This window comes from Cygnus atratus, chromosome 2 (assembly GCF_013377495.2).
Source record: "Cygnus atratus isolate AKBS03 ecotype Queensland, Australia chromosome 2, CAtr_DNAZoo_HiC_assembly, whole genome shotgun sequence".
Classification (NCBI taxonomy): Eukaryota; Metazoa; Chordata; class Aves; order Anseriformes; family Anatidae; genus Cygnus; species Cygnus atratus.
Window position 1 is genome coordinate 90,569,480 of NC_066363.1, and position 27,127 is coordinate 90,596,606.

Below are 27,127 nucleotides of genomic sequence, written 5' to 3' on the forward strand. Positions count from 1 at the left end.
TACCTTGCCCTTTGCACGGGCATTCCTCTTCTTCCACCAGATTGCAGTTGCTTTTCAGGCCCCTGCTTCTTTCTCCAGATTGCATTGAAATTGGCTAAAGAGGTTCAAGTTAGTATCAGGTGAGAGACCAAGAGTGAGCGTGAAAGAGAAGAAAGGAACATGTGCTAATACAAGTGCAAACACAACCTGAGTGCATGAGCTCCTTAGGTAAACAGGTTGGACACAGCTCAGTTAACTGGTATGATCTTTCTTTGCTCAGCTCCACAACCAGGTGTACTCTAGAGCTACATGGTCTGGAATAGGTCAGTCAATATGCTAAGGCATCGTACATACATACATAACATGCAACCAGAAGAAGAAGCTCATACTTTCTACTATATCAGGTAAGAAGTGCCAAACTCCAGCCCATAAATTCTTCCTAATCTATTAAGTTTTTCAGCTAAACATGCACAAAAACCCTCATTAACTATTGCAATCCATGCACCATAATGCTACTTAGACCATATGACCAGCAATCCAGCGTCTCTTTTCATACATAGCTCGTTTGGACACATGTTCAGACAGTCACCCATCTTCTTCTAAAGTTGGAATTAACATATTAACCAGAACATGGATTTTGCAGTATCGGAATCAGAAGCATCAAGCTGAGATGTCAGCATGCTGGGTGCAAAACCCCTGTAAGTTCTCCAACTAAGGCAGGGGAAATATTGCTGATACAGGTAAGAGCCTATAGTGGCTGACTTTTCTAGGGGCCTAACAGCTTTCAACAAGGAAATACATTTGAAAATGATGACTTTAACATACAAATATATAAATACTTTAGATTAGAAAGACATAATACCCTCTCATTCCCATATATAAACACAAGAAAACAATATCCCTCAAGTTACACTTTATAATCCACACCGAGAAAAATCAATCAAGAAACAAAACAACAAGATGAACTATCAACTAATGTCTAGAATATTCTTTTTATTTCTACTATACTGGAATTTACAAAATCATTGAAAAGCAAAATCTAAATGAAGCTATATTAAGAAAATCAGCTTCAAGTTTTGTCCATTAGTTTCATTAACATATGTAAAGTTTTATTCTGTAGCATGGAGTTTTTCATAGTCAGTGCTCCAGATGAAAAGTGGAATCTCTTACAGCATAGAAACTGAATTGCAGTTTCTCACGAACTGAAAAATCAAGACTGATCACTCTGAGCACCAAGTTTGATGGTGGTACTAATAGTAAATCAGGGTACGTGTGAAGAATACTATTGTCTTTGCTATTATTCATCGGGTGACTCAAGTTTTCAATGCCCTCCAGCCTTAGGAAGGTGTTAAAAGTCCAAAGGCAAAACATGAAAGCTGTAATGGGACAAACCCACTAGAAACCACAAACCCTACAATGTCAACAGAAAAGAACAGATAGATACGTTTGTATTAGTTTTCAGAGCAGAATGACTCACCTATAACTGAGAATGGACATTGCTTACCATCCCTCCACCCCGTCCCACCTCACTACAGTGTTTTGCTGAGCAGAGGTAAGCCCGTAGAAAGTCAGCTTCAATTTTTGAAGTAAAAGGAACTGCACGCTACAATATCTGTAAGGTATCAACATTTGTCCTTACCTCTTTCGCTGGCATCATCGACGAGTACAATTTCTTCCAGCATGTGCCGCGGTGACCGGTTTATCACACTATGAACAGTTCGTAGAAGTGTGCTCCAAGCCTCATTGTGAAAAACAATGACAACACTTGTTGTGGGAAGGTTGTCTGCATACACCTTTGTTTTACACCTGTAAGCCAAAAAAAAACCCACCATGTATTTTGTAAAGGTCAAGCCTTCAGTTAGAACAGCAAGTTTGAAGTTAACTTCTAAGTAACAACAATAACATTATATCAATTGCATGCAAAGTGTGACAAAGGAAGAAGTGGTACACAAATTAATATTTATACATTAAAAAACCCTTACATTTATGTATATACATTTATGTATTCCATCCTACCACTCAGAAAAGAGAACCTTCATACAATAACCAATACTGGAAATGAAAGGGATATCCATACTACTAACAGGCACAGATGACAGCAGAATATTTATTTCCACTACCTCTATTTTGTGAAGAGTAGCATGTCCAAATGCTAATTCAGGCCACTAATTTAGGCCTGCATTCCCTCAGAGGTCAAGAGGGAAACTCTAGTACTATTACAGGGATAGAAGTGAAAAGGGAGAGAAATACATGAGATGAGAAATGGCAAACTTATGAAATAAAGAGTATATATTGAACAAAAACCAAGTGATTCGTAACTAAAAGAGGTAAAGAACTGTTGACACACTTGATGTTTAGGAAAAGCCAAGAGTACATGCACGCTGCCTATAATACTGGTGACTGAAGTATATTACTTAATTTAATGGGTGTGTATATATATATATAATATATATATATATATATATATATTACACAAAGAGTGCTTTTTTCCCCTCCCCATCTTACACATGTTAAAAATGCTATAAAGGTTGATCAAATTAAAGAATTATATTCACGTTGTAAAGTTAGCATGGGAGACCACAAGTTTAACTCTCCTAAAAGCATACACAGGACGTGCAAAACATACGTACCCAAAACCCCACATGCAGTCAGTATTTTACACACTGCAACACTATTATAAGTGATATTTTCAGTATCTCATAGAAAAAAACAATTTGAACATAACGTGCTCTTAACAATTCTGGAAGCATGATTCTGCTCTACAAAATAACCACACCAATTTGTGTGTTCTTTGCACAGATCTCTTCTTCCTGCCTATTCAAAATCAGATGGACTCATAAGATGCAATGTTACTGACTCCTTTAAGATTCAAAGTTAGAGATGCATACAGACCTTGAGCTGAAGGAGCAGCCTGTCAATACAGGATCACAGTATCAGCATCTATTCCCACCCTTTGGAAAAACCAGTGACACCATGAATGTCAGCCAAAAGCAAGCTCCCAACATTAATATTTTATTTGCTGGATAACTTCGTTAGACAGAGAGCTCTAAGCAAGAGCAGCTTTCGTAACACACAGGCATTTCAGCTCTGAGATACTGACAAAAACCCAATGTGAGCCAAGATCCCAGAAAAGATTAATAAGTCCAGGTGTAATTTTGAAAGTATCTGGAAGATCTTCTGTGGAATTATGTTTCCCTTCTGAGAATTGAAACAGCAATATCTTTGAAACAGCGACTGTCCTCAATATTATACTTGTCTACAATCACAGCCGAATTTAATTATTCATCACACTGAAGTGAGTGTCAAAATCTTTAGAGAAAGTGCTCTCACATCCCTGTGATTCTCAATTTAATTCATGTATTAAGAAAATTTGTGAAATACTCTGACTGATAAAGTATTATTTCTTCAGTATCACTTGAGAAGTAAAATAGCTTTTGGCAAAGATGCTATGACTTTCAGATGAACAATTCAATACATAGGACTATTTTTTTTTGTCTTTTTCACTTGTTCAGCCAATTTTACTACTCTAAAACCAAATTCTCAATATTTTATTCCTTCTGCAGCATTGCTCCGTAGACCAGAAAATTAAGTTTCCAAATGTAGACCTTCAGCCTCAGTAGAAATGCAATTCTGCCAGTTGTTCCTGTAGTTTTTGACAGAATATTTGTAGCAAAGTTGAGAGAAATCTGTTGGCTGTTCTCTGTGAAAAAGCATAACAATGTCTCATTCAACAGGCCTACCCTCCTGGGGTGGGCACAGGACCTACCATTGAAATACTAAATCTCAAATCTCCAGCCTTGCCTAATTTGGTTTTACAGAAGATTTTATTTTACTGAGCTCCAGACCAATGAATTTGTATAATAGAAGCTAGCCAAGTGATGAGGCATTACCATGCTAATAAGCCGTTCCATCATTTTCAGAATAAATATATTGAAACATTTAAGACCCATCCTTGAAGGGAAACCTTTTAGCACTAACAGGCCTGAAAGGTGTAGAGGAGGTTTACAAGAACACCCTCTCAGGCATCCCCACTGCCTGAGAAGTGCAGAAGACGAACATCCTCGCTTCCACAACAAGACGTCCCTATCCTCTGCCACAGAGATCAGCCCTTTCTAGGGTAACACTTTCAGAGTGACCTAGACTACTTTGTCTACCAATAGTTAAAAAGACTAGCACAGGTGGCAACACAAGCATGTTTCATAAAAAGTGGTTCGGAAGTTTTTGTTTGCTATTCTAATAAACCGTGCTTGGTTTAAAGCTATTTTGAGATGATTTATTAATACAAGCAGGATAAAGGAAAGAACAAATCGTGTGGCATCTGAGTTTTAATACTTCTTTCTCCTGCCTTCCTATATATACACTTCTTCTATATATTTGTACATATTTGTATGTATTCACAACAATTAAAACCTGCTTTTAATTTTGAAAATATTGTCATACACTCCTTCCCTCCGGGGACATATTGCTGCAGAACATAAAACAGAAATAGGACAGTTGACACCTGTGATTAGAGCATTAGCTTTCTATGCAAAACTCACATCTTCTCCTTGCTAACATTTAAATTAAGAATCCCTTTTGTCTCTCATTTGAAAACAAATTACCCCAGAAAGGGATTACTACAGATTTTAAAGTACAGCATTAGTTTCAACCAACTGTTAAGCAACATTACTAACCATCAAGGGTGTGACACATAGGGAATGAAATAAGGGAAATCTGAATTTTAATTCACTACTAATACATTACGTTCCTTTTGTCAGATCATTCCTCAAATAATTTTAAAATTGAGTGCATAATGTTAGGAAGGCATGCCATCTCCAGTAATTTAATGAAGAATTCAAACAGCAGCTGAGAATGTCTACTTCACATGAAACGCATCCTCCTTCCCTTAATCTATGGCATGCACCATGCAAGCTCCTGGCTAATGCAACTCCATACATTATTTAGGTTGTGGAAACTCCCTCAAAATACCAGATATTTTAAATGCAAGCAGTGACTTACTGCCCTATTACCCAAAACCACAAAAAGAGTAGGCCAGACTACTACAACATGATCAAGACAAAAATCCTGATTAATCTCATTTGTTGACGTACACATTCCAATACTCAAAATAGTAGACGTTCTTTATTCCACATCTAGTCTCTTTCTCAGAGGTGGAATCTTCAACTTCAGCTGCACAAGGTCTCATATTCCTCCCCAATGTTTGGTTTGTTGCTCTCATGTAATTAGGAAAAAGGAGAAAAATAATTAGGAAACGAAATGAGAATTATCCAAGGTCTTTAATGTCCCCATCAAAATCTGATTTGAAAAAAAAAAGTTTATAAGCTACACTTTTGAAAGTTGTTTTTACAAAGAAGCCACAGGACAATAACAGACGTGACTCAGCTCTGACCTCTGTAAGATGCCAATACCCAAGCATTGTTCATGGAATTTCACATTTTTGCAATTTTGTGCCACATATTAGAATTCTTTGGTCTGGTCCCTTTTTACTTAGTTACCCCTAGGTCTGTATCCCCTCAAGAGCACAAAGCAGAGCAACAGGTCCAAATCCTTTATTAACTTGAAGTTTAACAGACTAAAAGCAAAGGAAGGAGTACAGACCATAGTGTATGTGTATATAACACTGCTAAAGAGCACCAATGACAGAGAAATAAAGGTTGTCCCTAACATCCTGTAGCACGATTTCAAAAATTTTAAACCCATTATGCAAGTTTTTATAGTGGAAGACCAAAAGCAACTATCAGTTGTGTTATTCTTCTCTATTGCCACAACTTTTTGTGAAGGTGTTGAATCATACATAGAAGATTTATATTTTAGATAGGGAGATGTATCTCAAAAAAAATTTTAGGAAATTTTTATTCAGTAGATTTGTGTAAAGCGACTTGATAACAACCTGATACTATTCCAAATGCATCTGAAGAGATTCTGAATACACCTCTTTTCTCTTTCAGTTCAAGCTACAAATAGTCTGCAGGAGACATTACAAAAATAGCCTCAAAGTGACATCAATTTTATTTGGACAGAATTGCCTTACTTTAGTTGTTAAATCTCAGAACTTAAAGGCTGTTTTGGCATAATCTTCCAAGGAAAAAAAAAAAAGACAACTCCTATTAATTGAAATAAATTTCCCATTCCACCTGCCAAAAGAACTTTGGTCGAGGAGTAAGTGTCCATCATAGCACTTTGAGAAGCTGTATAACCCAGGACTACAACTGAAGCTTCTACTTGATGGTTAAAAACAGCCAACAGAAGGACGTTTCTGTTAAAAAGTATTAATTGTACAAAGCTTTGGAAGATTTTTGTTTGCGTGTTTCAACTTTTCGCTCTATACTAACAAATATTTGGTATACAAGATCTACTGTTTGCTAACACCTAATCCATCCATTCAACAAAAACATCCTCTGAACTCTGAAAATTATTTGTGTGTTCCATGCCCACTTCTGTGGAATAAAAGATTAAGAAAAGAACAATGTAATTCTACCTTCAATTAAATGTAAAAAGGACTATTCAGAATAGTTAAAGACCTTATAAAATGCAAGTTTTCCACAGTATCCAAGTAGCATTCATGATCCTGTCAGATTACAGACTGAAGCATCTCATCATTACCAGCTCTGCTGGAGCTAGTACCACAGTACTCAGTGCCACCAGCAGCAGCACTGCAGCCATCTCAGTTTACAGAAGCTTGTTCTTTTATAGACCCTTTGAGTATTCATGGCTCAGGAAATTTGCTGAGCTGTTAAGTACTAAGGTGAACATCTTCATTTTGCGTTATCTACATCACCACAACCATTTACTCCCAACCCTAATTCACATCTAGCAGAACTGGAACTCTCTTCTCGGATGCCACTGAATAAATGAGGAAAACATACTTCACCACTGGGACAGAAGAAATCTACTAGAGGATCTTAAATTATCCTTCATTCACATTCCTCAGAAGATGAAATTCTTCTGATACCTAAATCCTGCTCTGCTCAGTGCCTGACTCCAAGATCAACAAGACCTACCCTTTGCTGTCCTAATGCCACCTCTTTCATGTTACTGTTGGGACTTTCACTAATACTTCAAATATTATCTTAGCAATGCAACTCTGCAACCATCTCCTTACGTGATAATGCTTGGCATTTTATCAATACTACAAAATCGGACAATTTATCTAGAAGTTATCCCTAAAACTCAAGATTGTGTTCTATACGTGCAATATTGTCATATCTCAAGAGACAAATATTTATGACATTAGCAATGATCTGCTTGCATACCCTTGAAAGTCATGCCAAATCTTTTAAGAAAGTAATACAATAAAAAGGAATTTAATATCCTAATTGAACTTATGTGTTTGTGTTTCATAGACTAAAGAATTGCAGCCAAAAAAAAGCTACAAACATGCTCTTTTAGGGAATCAGTTATGTACTACCATGATGTCTATGGATTAAGAGACAATGAGGAAAGCCTCCTTCAGAGACGCAAAACATTACAGTTTTTGGTCATTTTCTGGACAGATGTCATACCTCTAGTCTCATTAGAAATGCATGTTAAATACTACAGGTCAGATCTCTACCTCTTCTGACCTGCCAAGACATTATTCTCCACAGAAGAGCAAAGAGAGGGCAAACAGAGTATTTTTTTAAAAAATTTGGAATTGTCAAAAATTACCTGAAAACCAAGGATGTCAGACTCAGATGCTACCCAAGCCCCTATTTTCTATATCCGGTATCAATTTTATGCCCAGATTTCACCAGCTTTCCATCAGAAAAAGACATGACCAATAAAATAACTTTCAGTAGGTCAGAAACGTTAACAGCAGTTAAAACACTTGTGCAATCTTTGTTTTCCAAACCCAGCACACACAACCCAGAGCACGCTGACGAAGGACAGAGATGGAACACAAGCAAAAGTATCTGCTGTGCACTGAACAGCCCCACTAGAGCTCAGAGCAGAGCTCTCATGTGCACTATGCTAAGGCAATGCCAAAGCATTTCTGAAAGCTGCACTAGAAACAAAAGAGGACATCAGGGAGAAATGTATTTAGTCATCTTAGACACTTAGTCCAATCTTTTATCTTGCACGCTACAAGTAACAGTTATGAATAAAAACCGCTCTTCGAAATCAAGTGCATCTCCGAACTTAAATTTGACAAAGGAACAGAATCACACAATCATCTGAGTTGGAAAATACCTTCAAGATCACCAAGTCCAACAATCAACCTGGCCTACTAAGTCCTGTCACTAAACCATATCCCTTACTGACACGTCCACAGATCCCTTAAATACCTCCAGGGATGGGGATTCCACCTTACATTCCCTGTGCAGACCATTCCAAAGCCTGACCAAATGGTAAGCCCTACGGTAAAGGCCAAAATTTATATCCATCTTGTGCTGAAAATCACGTTAGAGCTAAGTTTTTGAGGAAATGCTACACAATACAGCCCCTAGAATAAACCTATTTAATATTACTGGTGCAGTACGAAGAGCATAATCTTTAGTATTGAAATAAACTGGAATCTCTGGGAAGTAAACATCAGTATCCTTAGGCTTGAAAATACACTTATATTCTATTGAGGTTACCAAAGTTAATGACAGATCACTAGAGAAGAAAATATGAGTTCCTGTCATAAAACCCCAGGATTTAATTAATATCCAGCCCATCTTTGCTGCAGTGCTGTAAAAATATCAATGCTCAGTTGTTTATCTGCCCATTTGCCTTAAGTTATACTCTGCAACAAGTTAAGGTAACAAAGCTGAGGCACAGCTCTGCACAATGCAAAGACTTAAATCACAGGTGAAAACAGGTTTGAAATACGATTCAGCCTCACCCTGAAGCTGCTGATACTGACCTACATTTCCAGCAGAGGATAACACCCCTGCAAGCAGAGGCAGCAGCAGAAGTGCCAAAACACTACGATCAAGAGTCGTGTTTCTGGTAAACAATGACTTAGTCTTTCCTGAATATAAGTAGCAGCCTCATGACATCACCAAAAAAAAGGGCATTAATAAATCTGCTTCCAACAGAAATTTTACGAATACCCCAAGTCCCCAGACTGAAGACAACTCAGTTGGATAAAGGTCTAATCTTCACACAGAAGCAACACAGCCAGAAGGTTTAAAAGAAATACTTCTGAGAAAGAGGGAATCACTGCCTATCAGAATACACCACACCTCTTTTCAACAGAGTTTGCACACAACCACAGTTTTAACTTGTGGCTGTACAAAGAGAAAGCACTGCAGACAGGTTTGCAACAAGTCTTCTCACTTCTGAAGAAAGCTGCTTCTTCCAATTAAATCAGAACAATTTGTTTTAAAATGAGATCTTAATTTCTATAATTCATATCACGACTCCAATTAGTCTTTCTTAATAGGTGCCTTGAATGCAGGCAAATCCCTTACTCTTATTTAAGCATTTCCATTCAGCCTGCTGAAGTGTCTGCCTTCAATAGTATTACATAATTTACCTGACATCAAGAGTATGAAACTTTCCTTTCTTCTGATTTCAAAGATTTGGATATAAGAAAGGTCGCATTATCTCATGATTCAAGTAGAAATCTTCTTTAGACCCTGGAAACAAAATCCAAAATGGTCCTTAAAACCATTGTGGTTACAGAATTCAAGCAGAAGTTCACAATAGAATTACCTGCAATTGACTATTTTTCTGATCTTGAAGTGACCACAGGAAAGTACTTTTTGAACTAAGAAAAAAAGAGTTCTGTCCTCAAAGACCGAAATTAAACCTTAAATTATCTAGCCAAATTATTTTCTGTACTTTACCTACCCACTGGAATAAAGTTCACAATTTTAATCCAAAAATGGAAGACACCTGTAACTATGAATGAGATTGCTAGGCTTGTGTAGATATGCACGCACCTGCGTAAATGTGTGTGCATGTGTATGTCTATAGATATAAACAACAGTTTACACAATGCAAGCACATTTTTATTTTTTTTTAATCTTTCTCTAAGAAAAAGATTTATAGGTAATTTATCCAGCTAACTCATTAACTCAATGTGAACAAGAACATTTCCAAATGTTGATTCTGCACTAGGCCAGTAACAAACTAAAAGCAACACAAGAGCCAGATGAAAATTGTCCCTGCTTTGAAAGACAACTGTTACGTCTTTAATGCCTCACATGCTTTCAGAGTTTCAGCATCACTTTGCTGAAACTTACACAATTTTTCAACAGATCAGCAGATTACCTTTGCAGATGCCAGGTAGATTAACAGTCCAAATTTCTAGCTTGTAACAAAACATAGGGCACGTTTCTGAAGTTTTCCACCACCTATCTTCACAACATTGCTCTTTTTGATTCCCTTTTATGTCACTATTACTGAGGTACACAAATACCAAAAATTCACAAAGCATATAATTTATGAGCCTATTTAAATCCCCATGACTTTATGGTGATTTTAATACACATTTTTAAATTTTTTCCCTCCATGTTCCACCTAAAAAGGTGGAACTGTGGGCTGCAGCTAAAACAGTAATCCCCCTTTTCATCATCACAGCTCTGTCCCATCCCCTTCTTTGCAAGGGATCTGGCAACCGTACAGGGGCTGGGCGTGTTGCTGCAGTTTGCTGACCAACAAACACACATACACACACACCCCTGCTGGAGTGCAGGCCTCCATTCAGTCAGTGCATTGTCAGGCCACACAATTGTTGGATCAGTACCAAGAGATGCAGTGAGAAGACTTCTTTTGGCCACAGTCCACGTTTACACCAGATTATGTAGAATATAAAGCTTCTCCCTTAGCTCTCCTCCTCAATTAAAAAAATTAAAAGAGAGCACACCTTCACAAGCCTCACATAGTCAATACTCAAGTGCTACCATTAAAAAAACACATAAAACTTACAATATTTGAGTTCCAAGAGCATACTATTGCATGTATGCCTTTACTAGTTTTACCAGAAATAGGCGTATTCAAATAAACTACTTTCCTCACGTAATGATTGTGTAAGTTTAAGAACTTGTGTCCCACTACGAGTCAACTATCGTAACTTAAAGTATACAGCAAAGCCCTGTAGTCAGACCAATTAATGTTTTGAGAAGTTAAAAAACTGAACACTGGTATATTCTCAAATGTCTGTATCAGACTTCAAATTGACAAATTTTTAAAGCATATGTATGAAAACCAGATTGTAATCTCATAACTGAAAACATTATATTGCATCATATAATTAACAGGATCTGATGCACCCAAAAGCCTAGATCTATACAGTTCTTTCCAAGCAGAGAGATGAAGGACGAGAATTAGTTGTAAGAGTGACTTGCTCACAAATGAGCCCAGCATAATTGCTATGAACTCCACAACATTCATGCAAGTTAGATTTAGAAGAGCAGTTTTTAACTACAGTGGAAAAAAAGAGTCAACTTCCTCCAGTTTGTAAAAGTAAAGCTTGAAAGTAGGAACTGAGCAGGGTAGTTTGAGCAAAAACAGCCTTCAATTGTAACTTATCACATTAGTGTACTAGTTAAACATTAAGGTCTTAAGAGATCTGCATCTTATTTTTTTTAAAAAATAAATTACTGAAGCCAAAGTTTGTATGAATTGAAACCTGTTCACTCTTACCTTGAATTGAAACCTGTTCACACTAACAATTCACATAGGTCCATCTGACTAAAAACTGATCATACACTAACACCATCTGTACCACTCAAAAACAAACACAACTATTTCTTGAGTACAGACAGTTTGAGAAAAGGACAGGTGAAAAATGAAATACAGGACTTGACTGAGGTGTAGTAAGATGCCTTAAACCCTTAATTCCGGGAAAAAAAAACATACCAACTCCGGAGTAAAAGGACAAGTAAGATATTTTATCCCAAGTTTTACAGAACCTGCAGCCTTGGGAAAAGGGCACTAAGGTGCCCAAAGCTATCCACACTCCTCTCCTTGCTGCTGGTCTGCCTGAGGGAGCCCATCATCTTTCCAAGAAATCGCATACTACACAGTATGACACCCTCCTAGCACCACAATGGCATCTCCAGGGGGGACGAGAACTTAATGACACTACACGACATCGTTCTGTCCTGCTATGCCTCCATTGCTGCCAGCCTGGACCACTTGCACCTGGAGAAGAAGGGAGTTTTATGGATGCTCATTTCGAGAGTAAAGAGGTCAGAATTGGGATAAAACTCTCAAGCCAGGGGACCCAAATGTCTCCATAAAAGCTTTATACACTCCACAAACCTTTAAATAAATGACTACAGGCCTGAAAACCTCAACCTTAGAACACAGTACTCATTTTTCAGTTTACAAAGCAGCTTCAAAACCACCTCAAACAGAACTGAGACCAAAACCAAGTCACAGGACACACACTGCATGCATTTAACCACACCACTTTCCAGCCAGAACACCAATCTAAAACACGCAGGCACAGCTGAACGCCTGCTTTAGTCATTGACACCTATTTTAGCTGTTCCCTCCCTAATCTTCAGCGAAACCAAGGCAAGGCTCCGGTGTTCCTCATCACCCATCATTTCACTCTTTGCTGTCATGTCAAGCCCACAGCTGCATAGTTTCCTGGCAAGTGTGAACCAACTCCCACTTTGATGACTGATTCACAGACCAGAATAAGACATGCTTACAAGAAATATTCTATTAGCAACTTAAAACCAATCTGCCCACCCCAGCTGCTTGTTCCCCCACAACACCCCTCCAGAGGCTGTGGCCCTGCCATTATATTAGTTCGTTAAACTAACATGCACCGGTGCAGAGTCATGGAAATATCCAGGTTAATAAAAAATGACTTTTCATTTACCTCCTGCCCCCTTAACCAAATCATTTAGTTGGGTCAACGAGAAGAATAAGTAGAATAATGTTTCCTCTCGCAGACATAAGACGATTACTGATTCAGGCATATCTCAATTATTTTATAATTTAATGATTTTATCTATGTGCCTCAGTAATTTGGGGCCAATTAGTAAAAAGCAAATATCAACCTATTAACATGAGTGGGGCACAGCTCAGCAGAACACAGATTTTAATTTCTGTAGGCATCTGATACCGAGGAGTTCCCTTGAGCTGGCTAAGTGCCTAGAAGTTATTAAGACAGCCCACATTTTCTCTCTTCAAAATGTCTTTGCCAAAACACAAACCAGTTGCCCCCAGTGGGTCCTGTACAGAGCTGAAACGATCAACACCCAGACGCAGAAGCGCAAGACAGAACATGGAGCCCATTTGGGTGCAAGCTGCCTCAAGGCACCAGGGGACCAGACAGATATAGGTATATAGATATAAAAAACATGCTTGCCTTTGCACACAGTACAGAGGGGTTTGGCAGAACTAGAAATTAACGTAAATGCTAATGTAGATTTCTGCAGAAGGTGCTCTCTGGCTGATAGGTTAAGCTGCGCTCTGGCTGATAGGTTATGCCACTAAATACATGCAGTAAATTGGTCGTGGCACACCTAATTTCCCTAGCTTTTCAATGATTAACTGTTAGGCAATCCTTTACAGACTTCTGTATTTCAGAAGAACTGACATGGCCAGAGAATTATAGGACTTGAAATGGTCGCATCTTCCCCCCCACACCACATTAAAGGAAGCAAGCCACAAAACCTGTGAAGAAAATTACATGAACAGCTCAATTTGAACATATCCCACTTTTTCAAAGCCTTGATTAAAAGTATTAATAACAGCTGTCCTGTAAGCACACAATGTGGCAAGGCGTGGTTAGAAATTACACTCTTCCCTTCTCCCAAAACTATCTCTCTATTAGTGGGGATAGATACAGAACAAGTTACAGCAGAAGCAACTCCACCAACACAGCAGGAAGTATTTCTGACCATGTGAATATTTTGATTGAACAGATAAATACTTTTATAAGACAAATACTTTTATAAGACATACATGTAACATTTGTGCATATTTATAGTTTTCTCAATTCTGAAAGTGGCTAGTGTTCTTGAAAAATAATATTACACACACACATGGATTAAGATGCCCTTGCATTGCAAACACAATGTTCTAAAATTTGCTCAAAAATTTTGCACACACCCCAACTTCTTATCTAGCATGACCTTATAGAGTACGTGCTGAAAAGATCACAAAAGGAAGAGTTTTGAGGGACCGTTTTTCTGTCAAAAGCTACTAAAAATGCACATATCAAGTGAATATTAGCAATTTATGTAAACAGAAAAATACAGCTCTGTTCTGCGACCTTGCCTACTAAGATTCCACTCTCACACCCAAAGTACTGTAAAAGGGTAGGGTTTTTTTTTGACCATCCAAATGTAAAAGGTGAACAAATGACCAGGCAACGTGACTAAGTTTATAATGCATATCTTAATGCAAAACACTGTAACTATATAGATACAAACATAACAAAAAACGCTTTTATAACTGAACTTTATTTTAAAACTGTAATTTAACTTATCTGCAAAAGATTGAATGATGCTTATGTAATAAAATCATAAGTTTATTAACAATTTCTCTTTCCATTTTTTTTTAATTCAAAGTCTAGACTTCAAAACTTACAATCAAGTCAATTTTTTTTAGATCCACGTGGAAGGAATTTGTTTTCTTAACTTTGTACTTACACTATAAAAATGGCAGAATATGTATAAGCAAGTTTTCCGATTGAATTGTGATAACACAAGATGTTACTGAATTTTCTCCTTAATTCCACAGTAGTAATGAAAAAATTACCAATGTTTAACTTCTAAATTAACCAACTGTTTTAACTTTTATTTCCCCAAAGTTCTGTTAATTCCTTCTATTCTGTTCTTCCAGAAAAAAAACAAAACACCATACTGAAGTCGCACCAAATTAGCATTCCAGCTGTGACAAAAATCTCCAAAGAAACTCATGATTTTCCTTGCAGCCAAAATCAGTTTAGAACGTTAACCAGAAGTTCTTAATCAGTACTAGTTACTGCTTCACAGAGAGACCATTTCTTTTCTGATAGTAGGTGTGATATAAGGCTCATACACCACATATGAAACCGCATGAACATCAAGAGAGATCCACTGGCAAGTTCCAACCAAGATTAGAGCAATACAGTGACAAAAGAAATGGATATCACCCCCACAAATAAATAAATAAATAAATAAAATGTCAGTTTCAAAAGGAGAACCTGCAAGTTCATGCTTTGCATTCTTCCACTATACTGAGAAACAGACAATGACCACAAAACCTGAGCAATAATATAATTGAAAATCAATTGAAAAGTTAGATAAGTTCAAACTTAGGAAATCTTATTTAAAAATAGCTTAATTATTAAAATCATCAGTACTACCAGTGACTCGTACGCTACACAGAACCACATTCATTACTATAGGTGAAGGTACATACAACACAGTTACTGATCACCCATTAAAAATGAAGATCAGTTACAGCTTCAAGTCACTCCCAATATCACCTTGCAAGGTAGGAAATGAAAAACAAATTAATCCAGCAGCTAGTTCTTGTGCATACGGAAGCAAGAGCTGAGCTTCTAAAGAAATGGAGTTTCTCTAGCATCTGATTTTTGCAGAAGACTACAGACAATTGATTGGGAAAATTTTATTTATGAGCTCCTTTTACCTTGAGAGGTCCTTTCCTAACTAAGGCAGGTTGGAGGTAAGGGGAAGTCATCAGCTACACTGAGAGAGTATCCCCAGGAGAGTAAAGCAGTCTTAGTTTTATTTAAAACAAGGCTACAATTTTCTTTTTAATTACGCAAATAGCTCTGAAAGAATCACTATTTCAGATGCAAGATCAAAAATAAACCAGATGGATATGAGAAAACATTATAATGCAATCTAAATGAGACTTTGCACATTTCATTAGGTAAGAAATGTTTAAAGTCTTTATTTCTCATCATCAGATCTTTTCAATTTCATATAATGCAGAATTTTAGTCTGCCTCATTAAAAGTATAGCATGAATTTTTCAAATAAGTCATTTTTTTCCTTGAAACACCAAGTCTTAAATTGATCTGGTTGAAACAAAGTTAATTTCTATTCCCTGAATGGGGTTCATACTTGTAATCAGATTCATACCTAAATAACACTGAAAAAAACTGGTCTCTGCTGTTCAAACTTATTTTGCAACTAAGTACCACACATACAGGAAATCCTCCTACTTTTCAATGTTAATATCTTACAGAACTGAAATCTTGGTTTGGATCACTTGTTTGCACCTTCTCCATTTAAGCAGAGTATATTTTTATCATAACATAAAGCACTTACCCTTCTAACCGGACATCAGGTAAAGATCTGTTGAGTGCAATCATTTCACTTGCCATTAAGTTAAATTGATTTATTTTAAACATTTCTTTCATTTTTTCTTGCTCCTCTTTTGGAATGACCACAGGCTTCCCCATCTCTCCAGGTCCTTCATGTGGTTTTTGTACGGGTTCTGGAACTAAAAACAAATAGGACACTGGTAGCTACTTTTATATTTCTTCACATTTTTTTCCACACCGTAGACTGTTCCTGTTTTGAAATGGAGTTCTAAAAACACCAGGTTTTGGAAGTGAAAACAAATCTTTGTATTTGGGAGTTTAACAGATGTAGTTAGATGCTACTCAGAAACCATAATTAATTTGAAAAAAAAATTAAGGGTTTATGTCAATCTATCAACATATTCTGGAACAACAGACATTTATGTAAGTAAATGTTCAATCTTCAGAGTCTGTAACACTTGACATGTTTAAAACATAGAAAATTTAATATCAAACATCTGACCAAGCTGGGAGAAAGGGAGGAGGAAAGGAAAACAAACTTTTGAAATAAGTTGTTTTATTGTTTTTGTTTGGTTTGTCTTTTTTATTTTTCCCCAATTAAAAACAACCATCACAACCATTTAAAACAACTATTTGTTAACTTTTCTTTATAAGTATTCATTCACTTTTCTCTTGAACTAAAATACTTTAAATGTTCAAATACTGGATTTGAGAGGTATTACTACCTTACAAGTTAAGCACAAGCTTTAATTTAAAAAATAGTAAGTTAAAACCTAAACAGAAGAGCAGGAAATATTTTAAAAATTAAGTCACCCAAGCCATCAGTAATAGGCCTAGCTTGAAATTATCTTCAATTAGTTGCTAGGACAGCACACTAAAATTATACCTTATGCCAAGAGCAAACAAGCATGTAAAGGATAAAAATAAAGAAAATAAAGTAAAAGCCCAAGACTTCCATCCTTGCTGAAACATTGAAGAACTGAAATGTAAACATACTAATACTTAAAACATGTACATACACTAGTGAAACACGTTGCTGGTTTGCATTTAGCATTAATCAGTTACAGCCATAATGTGTTCCATATGAGAAATTTTCAAGCGTCTTAAGCAACTACACTAAAGCAGTAGCATTTAGCAGAGAAAATCCTCTGACCACAATGGTGCTTTCTTTCTACCACGCTCCCTTTGACTGTGAGTTGAGCTATACAACACTGGAAGTTGCCAGACATCCAGTTGTACACTGAAAATTGATGGAATCATTATGTCCAAGTAGATCCTGAGCAGACTGGGTTTAGGCATGTGCTTTAACCATGGTCTAACCTGAACAAGCAGTTTGTTTGCCTTGTTACTTCTTAAGAAAGTACAGGTTTAACTTCATTGCTTCAAAAACATCTAAACTTGCTAATTTGCAATTGTATAAACTTTTAAACTAGAATTTATGCTTTCTTAGGTGGCAATTAAGATAAAATAATATACAATTAGGCAATTAGTTAGGCTTAAGTTTATGTATTCAGCTTTTTATTATGTAAATATTAGGCAATTATGTTGTCATAATTGTATTTTTATTAACTCTACAGAACTTTATTTCCTGTTCAGATGAACCTATATACTGGGTGCTTACCATACCCTATTACCTTTTGTTTAATAATTTTAAGTATTATTACATAAAAATATGTTTTAAAGTACCAACAGTATCTTTCAGCATTCTCAAGGGTGAATGTCTTATCATATTTGTGATTTAGAATAAAAAAAAAAAATCGTTTCATTTACACTTTCACTTGTTTCTTAACTTTGACTAAACCAACCCAACTGAACTTAACCAACCCAACTTCAGCTTAACTGAAGACTCTGATCTTTCACATCTGTAGATCTTGCTGTCAGATGCTAATTTAACACTTCAATGACCTGGATCCAGGTGTACAAATCTCTCAAATTCTTCAGTTCGATTCTTAAGTTTCATTAACAAATACGTACAACTGGCTGACACATTTTACCTAAATTTTTTTCCCTTTTCTTTCCCTGGAGAAAAAGCCAGCAGCTTGCTGTGCAAGCATGATGACGACTTTCCAAGGAGAGCTAGCCATCGGCTCTCTCAGGTTTCTGCATTTACAGTCACCTGTTTTCTCACAAAAGCATGTAGTACGTACAAATACAAGCCAGCAACATTCTCCCACGGTGACTAACACAGGTATTGTTAAAAAAATATATCTAAACTGCAGGGCTCTTTTTTCAGTTAACTATGAAAAAAGCCTTTCATTCGAAGGAATACAGGCACATACTAATGACATACTCCTAACAGACCATTAAGCTACAGTTACAAGTTTCAGCCATGGTGGAGGGCATGAGCAAAGGCTTAAACCTACAACTAAGTCATCCCATCCTATTCCAGTCATAGATGCCCTCCTGCGGGGGCAAAGAAACTCCCAGTACGCCCCAGACCCACGCCAGCTCCCCTTCCCCTCAGCATCTCCACACACCCCTCTTACACCCTGCAAGGGCCCGCCCCCTTTGGGCTTCGCCTTTTGGGCCCTCATCTCCACATTTGCACCATTTCAACTACCAGCCCTGTGTGTCACCAGTCACGTAGACCACTACATGGACTACACCCACCTTGCAGTTCCCTGTAATCATCTGCACTGACTTTCCACAGACCTGCCAGTCAGCACCCCAGAGCCCAAGACAATATATCCAGCGACACTACAGACACGTTCTCAGTCGCCCTTTGACTCTGATAGACTGAGAAGTAAAGCAGGCAGGGCCCTCTCACTAATTTGCTCCAATCAAACTGGTCTTCCGACCAGCAACAACTGCAGTTACTGACAAAAATACTCACATTCATTTACTGTTTCTCATTTTGAGCAGTTTGCAAAATATAACAGTGGTATACATACGACCCAGTATTAGACACATCAGGTGAAGCTCATAATTTAAGATGCTAATATCTTATGCCATCAGTACCAAAGGGAAAAATTTTTCCTCAAAGACAACTTAGAGCATGTTTTTAAGTCTTATTCAGGAAAATAAACTCTTTCCATTTTCTGTATTAGAAACCTAAAGAAAACATCCTTCTAACTTCTTGAAAGCCTGAGCTGGCCAAAATTATCCTCAAAATCCCCTGCTCCTACTGAAATATCTAAAGATTAAATTTTCCAACGAAGCAAGCACAGCTTAAAATAAACCTACACTCTTTTCAGAAGAACTTACTCATATGTTCTGTAGGTTCATTAAATGCCATGCAATTCTTCCACAAACTGCAAAAAGAAACTATGTCGTAGGCATAAACAACAAGACTATCAAATTCAGAACACTTCAGTAATTTATGCTGAATCAAGAAAACTAAATCCACTATGGAAATTAATAGGATAAAAAAATAGAGTGAGAAAGTAGATTTTTATAAAAGTTTCACAGAAAAAAATAGTTCTAGTGTTATTCGAGGAGCTTCTAGGCACTCTAAGTGAGAATAATCCCCTAGACTCCAAGTCAGTAACCTACTGGAACAAATAAGAGTATCAAAGATCAAGCATGTAAGTAGGTAAAATAGAAGTGTCACAATATCAACTGCAACCACTATTTCCAGAAGACTTCTTTCTGCACATAACTTAGTAAAATTCAATTGTTAAAACAAACAAAAAAGAAAAATATACAAAACAATATACTTTTTTTTTTTTTAAACAAGCCAATCTAAGAAAATACAAAGATATGAAGAACTCTAACATACAAAAGTTAGAGAAAGGCTAGAATGAAGACTTTATTCAACTAAGTAAAATTAACATTGCATGGGAAAAGTCACAAAGCTAAACTTTAAAAATGGCAGATTTTCCCCTCATCTGACAGATTCCTTTTAATTAATTGGAAGAAAAACACGCTCTAAATGGAGAGAATTGTAAGATTCTCAGTGTTTCATCTGGTGCACACTGTTCAAACCTAGCTCAGAATTCACTGGATGTTTAACCTGAAGCCAAGGTATCTAATTTTACTATTGATGTTGGAATACTTACTGGAAGACTTGAATTTATATTGTATACATATAGCCTCAATGTGTAAAGTCATCTGAACTTTCATCATCATCATTATCTCAAAATGAAGTGTGATGATATATACCAACTTCAACTGCTGTTGGTCAACAGACAAAAAATCCTGTTTGAATGACAACTCTAAAGAACCCTGGTACAATTTTTATGCTTAGCATCACACAGAAACTGTGTGGGAATCCAAGATGTGGATCAATTCCTTAAAAACACAGTATCAGTCTTATTCTCAAGAAAATTTCCCAACTTCCAAAAGCAATGACTGAGTTCTGACAAAGGACATGCTTTCTACATAGCCCCAGTTCATTTACTGAAAAAGAAATCCAAAAGATACAGTGTAAGCAATGAAAACTCAAGTCCCTTCTGCAAAAGCTGGATGAACTAAAACCTCTGAAATGTTTGCACGCAGTTGTGGAAACAACAGTTCAGCGTTACTAAGCACGGAAATTCTACATTCCTATACATTACTATTCTCTGCGGACATTTACCAGCCTCTTTTGAACATGGGGGAGCAGGGAGGAAGAACATTTCCTTAACATTTCCCTAACGTTATTCTGTAATAGAGAAACATTGTATTTAAAATATTTCAGAAAATTTCACAGGGAGGTCAAAGTTGTCCATACCAGACGTCAACGGTGGAAAAAGCTTTTGTGTTAGAAAGCACTAATTAATCTTTAATACACTTGGCTGACTAGACTAAACATTCAGCATCACTGCATCAGTTCCTTTAGCTGCAGTGAGACATACAGACATAGCCTTTCCAGTGGAAGAGAGACCATATTACAAATGCAGATGTTTCATAAATAAACTGGAGGTGGTAGCTGCCTGCAGTTCTAAATGCCTATGCTAAGACATTGCAGAGGTTAATTCTGCCTGCACCAACCCTTTTACCCTACATGATCAATGATGACATCCGTAAAACAAAGTTGGCAAGGTGAATGGCACTGGTATTCAGAAAAAAAATTAATTAATTAATTAAAAAAAAAACACTCAGCTGCTACCTGAAAACTAAGAAGACAGGAACAAATCAGAACACTTATATGAAGAGCTTTAGTAGTGAGTAACACAGCTCAATTCCAAAAAAAAAAGTGATGCATGCACATTTGTACATACATATATACACACACAACCTCCCCTCAGATTTATCACTTTTACATCCACTTTTTTCTAGTTACGTAATAAATTCTTTTTCATTACAACCTAATTTGGTCAGAGGATCACTGTCCTCTATTACTACATTTACTGGCCATATTTTGTCTTTTTTGTGTGTTTTTGCTTTTTTCGTTTGCTTTTGAGGTGGGGAAGGTGATTTGTTTTATTGGTTTACCACCAACTCTAGTGCAGTTAACAAGGCTTTGTTTCACTCGTAGAAATGCGGAACATGCTTTTTATTATGTTAACATTAGCTGGCATTTCTGAACTGCTTGTTGCTTAGTTTTATTATTATTTTTCATGTACCTTTTTGCTTAAAATTTTACATCTTAAGTAAGCACTTGAGTTTGCAATCTAAACCTGAGACAGAATGTGCTTGTTTCCCCAGTCATTAGAAAAACACTGAACATTCTGCAACACCTAAACGCTTATGATACTATATTGGTGAGACAAACATAAAATGTTTAAAATGAATGTAACAACCATATTTTAAAGATTACTTCAGCAGAAAACTTACCATCTCCAGCAGGCAGCCCTCGTTCTTTTTTCTCATCACATTTGTTGCATTCACTGAAGTAGAGCAAAAGGAACATATCCAGAAGGACCCAAACCAAAGAGGTGGCAAGGACCACCTTGCAATATGCAAATTTTTTCATGGCACTTTAAGTCAAATACAAAAATTAAAAAAAAAAGTATAAATAAAAATATCAACAGGTTGCTTTAATCCAGTTTGAGAGACCACGTTCTATATCTGGAAAGAAAAAAAAAAAAAAGAAGTAAGTCACAAAATGTTAACTGAGGACAGAAGCTAAAAGCAGAAGTTTAAACTACATTTTAAAGGTAACCTAAGTTAATTACCAAATGCTGTATGTATCAAAATGAATGCTTTGGGACAACGAAGGCAATAATACTCCAGTCTTTTACTATGGTAACACTCAGAGCACAAACCATTAAAATGAGTTTCCAAAACAAAATGCTCTGCTGAGTCACTGAAGAAGAGAGTAACCATCTAAAGAAAATTAAAAGGAACCCTCTGGACCCTTTAGAAATCTGAACAAGATGAATGAACGAAAACTAGGCACACCTTAGGAAGCAATGTACCAATCAGGGCTGAGCTAAAATCTCTGGCGCTTCCCTAATGTAGTACATGCTGACTTCCTGTGCCCATAACTAGGAATGCTTGTCTACAAACGTCAGTATTTTACATACAGCCCAGTGGCACATTGCACCTTAACTGTAAAGACAAATGCTTTGCTTTCAGCAAACCAAAAATAAACCTCCTTTTTGGTAAAATGAACAGTAAACAAAGTGAAGAGAGTACCCACCAGCCGCTGTGTTCACTTACTAGATGTTCAAAGCTAAAGACTTCAGCTAGTAGTTTTGACAATTAAAATTACTTTAATGCTCAAGTATAGAACTGCTATGCATTTTTCAATACATATTAAAATTTTAGAATTCAACCTCTGAAATTGTTTTGTCCAATTTGAATTACAACAATATTTTGTTAACAAAACTGCTTATTTCCATAAGTGACTTTTCTGGGGGGAGAGGGGAGGAAAGTCAAGAACAACTTTATACATAATTTTATTAATGTAAGTGAATAAGTATGTTTTTTTTTTTTATTATGATTGTTTTTTTCAATCAATATTGTTATTGTTTTTTAAACCAGGAGCTTCCCCACCAGTGCTGAGATGTTTCAATATAAAGTACTCCCGAAGTTATTTCCACTGGGAATAATTTACTAGTTAAAACCTGAATTACAGATATTCTTAACTTGTGTAACAATAAACTGAAAATAAGTCTTCAAAAACAGACTAGAATTTAAGCTTATTGACATAAGCACATAGTTTCTCATATTCTTTCAGCATGAACTGAATAATTTATCAGAAAGAAGAACTTTAAATGTAAGCCATAATCATGTAAAAACCGCACCAAAAAATCTGTATCAATAATACCCTTCCTTTAGTATTCCATGCTCATGATTTGGTTCCTGTTCCCACCCACCCCCACTTCTTCCTCAGGGTCAGTGCTATGATAACTCTGTTCTAAATCGTTTATATTCTCCTTTTATTGGCTGCAGACATATCCATGTCTACATCCATCCCTATACTCTTAAATGGCGTAAGTTTCAACGTCATAGCAATGTAGGAGCACCTAGTCTTTTGCAAGAGTACAAGGGCATATATCCCTTTTCTTCCCGCACAGATGTGCAAACACCAAGAAAGGGTTCTGTTTGGGATAATCTCAATTGTTCGGGATAATCTCAATTTACATCTAGACAGTTTTGGTAATACTGGGATGACTACTTAACATGAACTGTGAAAGTGTCTGCAAGTAATAACTTGACGATAAATAGTATATGAAATATATCACTTAATGTTTTGGTTACGTTAAGAAAAAAATACTTTTTTTTTTTTGTAGATGCAAAGATGGGCCTAAACTCTGGATTACAGAGTTGCAGTATGAAGTTCTATAAAATCATCAGCATGGTGATTAGCAGCAGTGAAATCAAGACTGTTATCTGTTAGTAAGAAAGCAGAAACCAAAAGATAAACCATTGTGCCATTGTCATCTTGAGTGCTGTATGAACATCCAGTCTTGTGATATCAAAAAGAATATAGAAAAGACAAACAAGAAGAGCAAAAAGGCAATGACCACAAGAAATAGCTGTGTTACAAGGTGTAAGTGGAGAGACTAACATTCTTCCTGGCTGGAAAAGACATAAACCTAAACAGGTAACAGGTCTATAAAATCCAAAGCTGTATAGAGATGGTACGTAGAGAAAACTGTTACCCATTTCTTTCAATACAAGGAGGAGGAGGAGTCAGGTGAGTTTAGCAGCAAGAGGCGAAGAAACAAAAAGGCATGCAGTGGAACTCCCTGCAGCAGTGCCCTGCCAGTGCTGCAACTCTATTCATCAGCTATTAAATACCAAGTCTTCATCCCTAGTCCAGGGGCTCTCTGACTTCAAATCACTGCACACTAGGAGACTATAGTGAGGAAATAACATTACAAGTTCCCCTGTTCTCTTCCCTAGACAAACACTATCAATCACTGTCAGAAACAAAATACTGTATGTACAGACAAACCTGTCCGACATGCCATGACTGTAGTTAAACTCTCCATGGGACAGGTTTCTTTTTTTGCTCTAACTGGGGACAACACAGAAATAGTCTGGAAGAATAATCAAGTTATACTATTACCCTACTTGCACATAAAGAAAACAAATGCTAATTAAATTAACACTCTCTAAAGAAATTACATTCTTACAGTCTCAGACTATAAAAAGATATTAGGCTACAAAGGAAAAGTATAAAATGCGCAAGAGCACAGTGCTTATGGGTCCTCAATTTAGCGAGACACCAGGAGGAGGACTGTAATCTAGAATTTCTGTCCGTAAAAGACCAACTAGATAAAGTGTGCTAAAGTGCATAAACTGGCATATCTGCCTCTAATGTGAGAAAAAAAAAATCCTTTGAGTTCAGTGAAACATCAAAAAGACACTCAGTTTAGTGGCAGCCCACGGGAGGGAAACTTCACAGAGTATACACAAACTGAATCATGGATCCCTCAATCCTCTTGGACACGTGCCTCTTCAGTGGCACCAGATGGGAGGTATCTGAGAATGCTGAAGGAGCAGACTGAAGCATGACCTGGAGAAGCAGACTGTCAGGTGGGTGAACTGCAGGCTGGACCACCACGCTCTGTGGGTTTTGACCAGCAGTATGAAGTCCAGATGACATTCACTACTGGTGTCCTTCAAGGATCAAAACTGGACCTAATACTGGTTAACGTCTTTACTCCAAGGCTGGGGGGCGGAACAGTGTCCTCTCAGCAAGGCCACTGGTGACACCCAACAGGGTGTCCTGGTACCCTGGAGGGGTACCCTGGCAGACCGCAACTTTAACACAGATCACCACTGCACCCTTACAGCAAAGGCAGCCAACTGCATCGATGGCTATTTTAAGCAAGAGTATAGCAGGTTGGGAAAAGTGCCTCCTCCCCTCTGTTTGGCACGTGTGAGATGGAAGCTAAGTACTGTGCCCATCTGGGGCTCCCCAGGCAATACTGCAGTGTAATTTACCTGTCTTGTAAGTTTGGCAGTGAGCCATGGAGACTATTAGATGGGGTTAAATGATGTAGTAGAAGGTTGATAGAGTGAGTTTTCTTCTTTTATACTTCTAAAGGAGAAGACTAAAGCAGATATTTAAAGGTTCTGAAAGTCTACAGCTACCTAGCAGGAGGATGTAGAGAAAATGAATGCAGACTTCGTGAAACTAGAGACAAGGACCACAAGTTGGAACATGGGAAATACAGAAAAAGTCTTTTTCAAGGGAAAGGGAAGAGACCTGATCCCACTGGACCTGCTTTAAGCAGAAGGCTGGATGAGATAACCGCCAGTCAACCCTTCCAAACTCAATTATTCCATGATTCTAACCAGGTTAATCAGGGTCATAAAGGCATGAAAACCCCCAGAGAAGCAGGGTCCATAGCTTCTCCGCATAATGTTCCAGTGTTTGACTGACCTTGTGGTGAAACATTTTTCCTTTAGGACAATGTGGAACCTCCCTTGTTTTAGTTTATAATTACTGTCTCATTCCCCTGCCACACTCCTCAGAAAAGTCCTAGGCTGTGCCTTCCCAGCACCCTTCTAATACCTAAGAGAAGATTAAGTCCTCCTGAAATGAGCTCTTCTCCAGACTAAAAAAGCCTAATTTCCTCAAACTCTGCTCAGCACCCTCAGCCACTTCAGTCCAAGCCCCAGCCATCTCAGCGGCCTTTGCCTGAATCCCTTGTCAAGAATCCCTATGTCAAGAATAGCTGGGGGAAGGGGAAGGTGGACACAGGATTTAAGATGTAGCTAGTGGAAAAAATTGTGCTATCGTATGACAAAGTGGATTGAGGAACTGAAGTGGATTAAATATAATCTCCCCCCAGAATAGTTTTAACTTTCCTGAAGTTTTTAACTTTTTACTTTGTTGGGTTCACTATGCACTTTACACAGCAATTTTGTCAGGAAGTGACAGGGAAATGATTTATATGCTTAATAACTTAAAATCATTCCTTTTGTCAAAAAACAAAGATAAAAAATGCTGGCTTAAACAATTTAAACAAATTACCACAGCAATAATACCAAACTGTTTAAGGTTAATAACTGCATTTGCTACTGTGTGATCCAATAAATGGAAGAATTTTGCAAAAGCAGGTATTTTTCCTCCCTTCAAAACACTGGATAATGTTCACATGAAGTGCATTGTTTCACATTACCACCTATTTTTTACCAACACACTTGGCATCAGAGGAAATGCTTACTCTTTTCAGTATAAGGACTGCTGCAGAGTCATGTACTTTTAGCTTCAGACCATCTTCATTTTTGTTTATACTAGTGATCAGTCTTCAGCACAACTCTTGGAAACACAGACTTGACAAAGAACTTTATTGCCGTTATTGAACTAAATTCTGCACTAGATGCAGCATCTAAGCCAAAACAAAGCTGATCTAAAGTTTGTATTCCAAACTTTCAGATATGAATAAACAGAAGTTGGCACAAAGTAAGGGCTCATCAAAATTGTGACATAATATTTGATATTTCAAATCAAATAAGGCATCAGTATTGATCTAAACCACATGGAAAATGATTAACTGAAATAATTTTCCTTGTAAGATTGATAGCTACACAAAGCTGAATGTTCAGTTTCTCAGTACATTTAGTAATGTGGTAGAAAAGACTGACATACTCTAGGTAACATATAGTAGGCTTATGTACAGGTTTTTAAGCAAAATTTAAAAAATGAACCAAGTGCAAATTGTCA

General features: G+C 37.1%; 1 protein-coding gene across 3 annotated transcripts in view; it reads right to left on the reverse strand.

The window, feature by feature from the left end:
* Positions 1–27,127, reverse strand: part of GALNT1 (polypeptide N-acetylgalactosaminyltransferase 1) — an 88,605-nt gene that overhangs the window by 24,301 nt on the left and 37,177 nt on the right. For all 3 annotated transcript variants that reach the window (XM_050708638.1, XM_035550552.2, XM_035550553.2), the window contains 3 exons: positions 21,832–22,065; positions 16,139–16,313; positions 1,619–1,785 (listed from right to left, as the gene is read on the reverse strand). In XM_050708638.1, coding sequence (XP_050564595.1) covers positions 1,619–1,785; positions 16,139–16,313; positions 21,832–21,970 — 481 coding nt within the window. In that variant the 5' untranslated portion in view covers positions 21,971–22,065. The remainder of the gene's footprint in view (positions 1–1,618; positions 1,786–16,138; positions 16,314–21,831; positions 22,066–27,127) is intronic.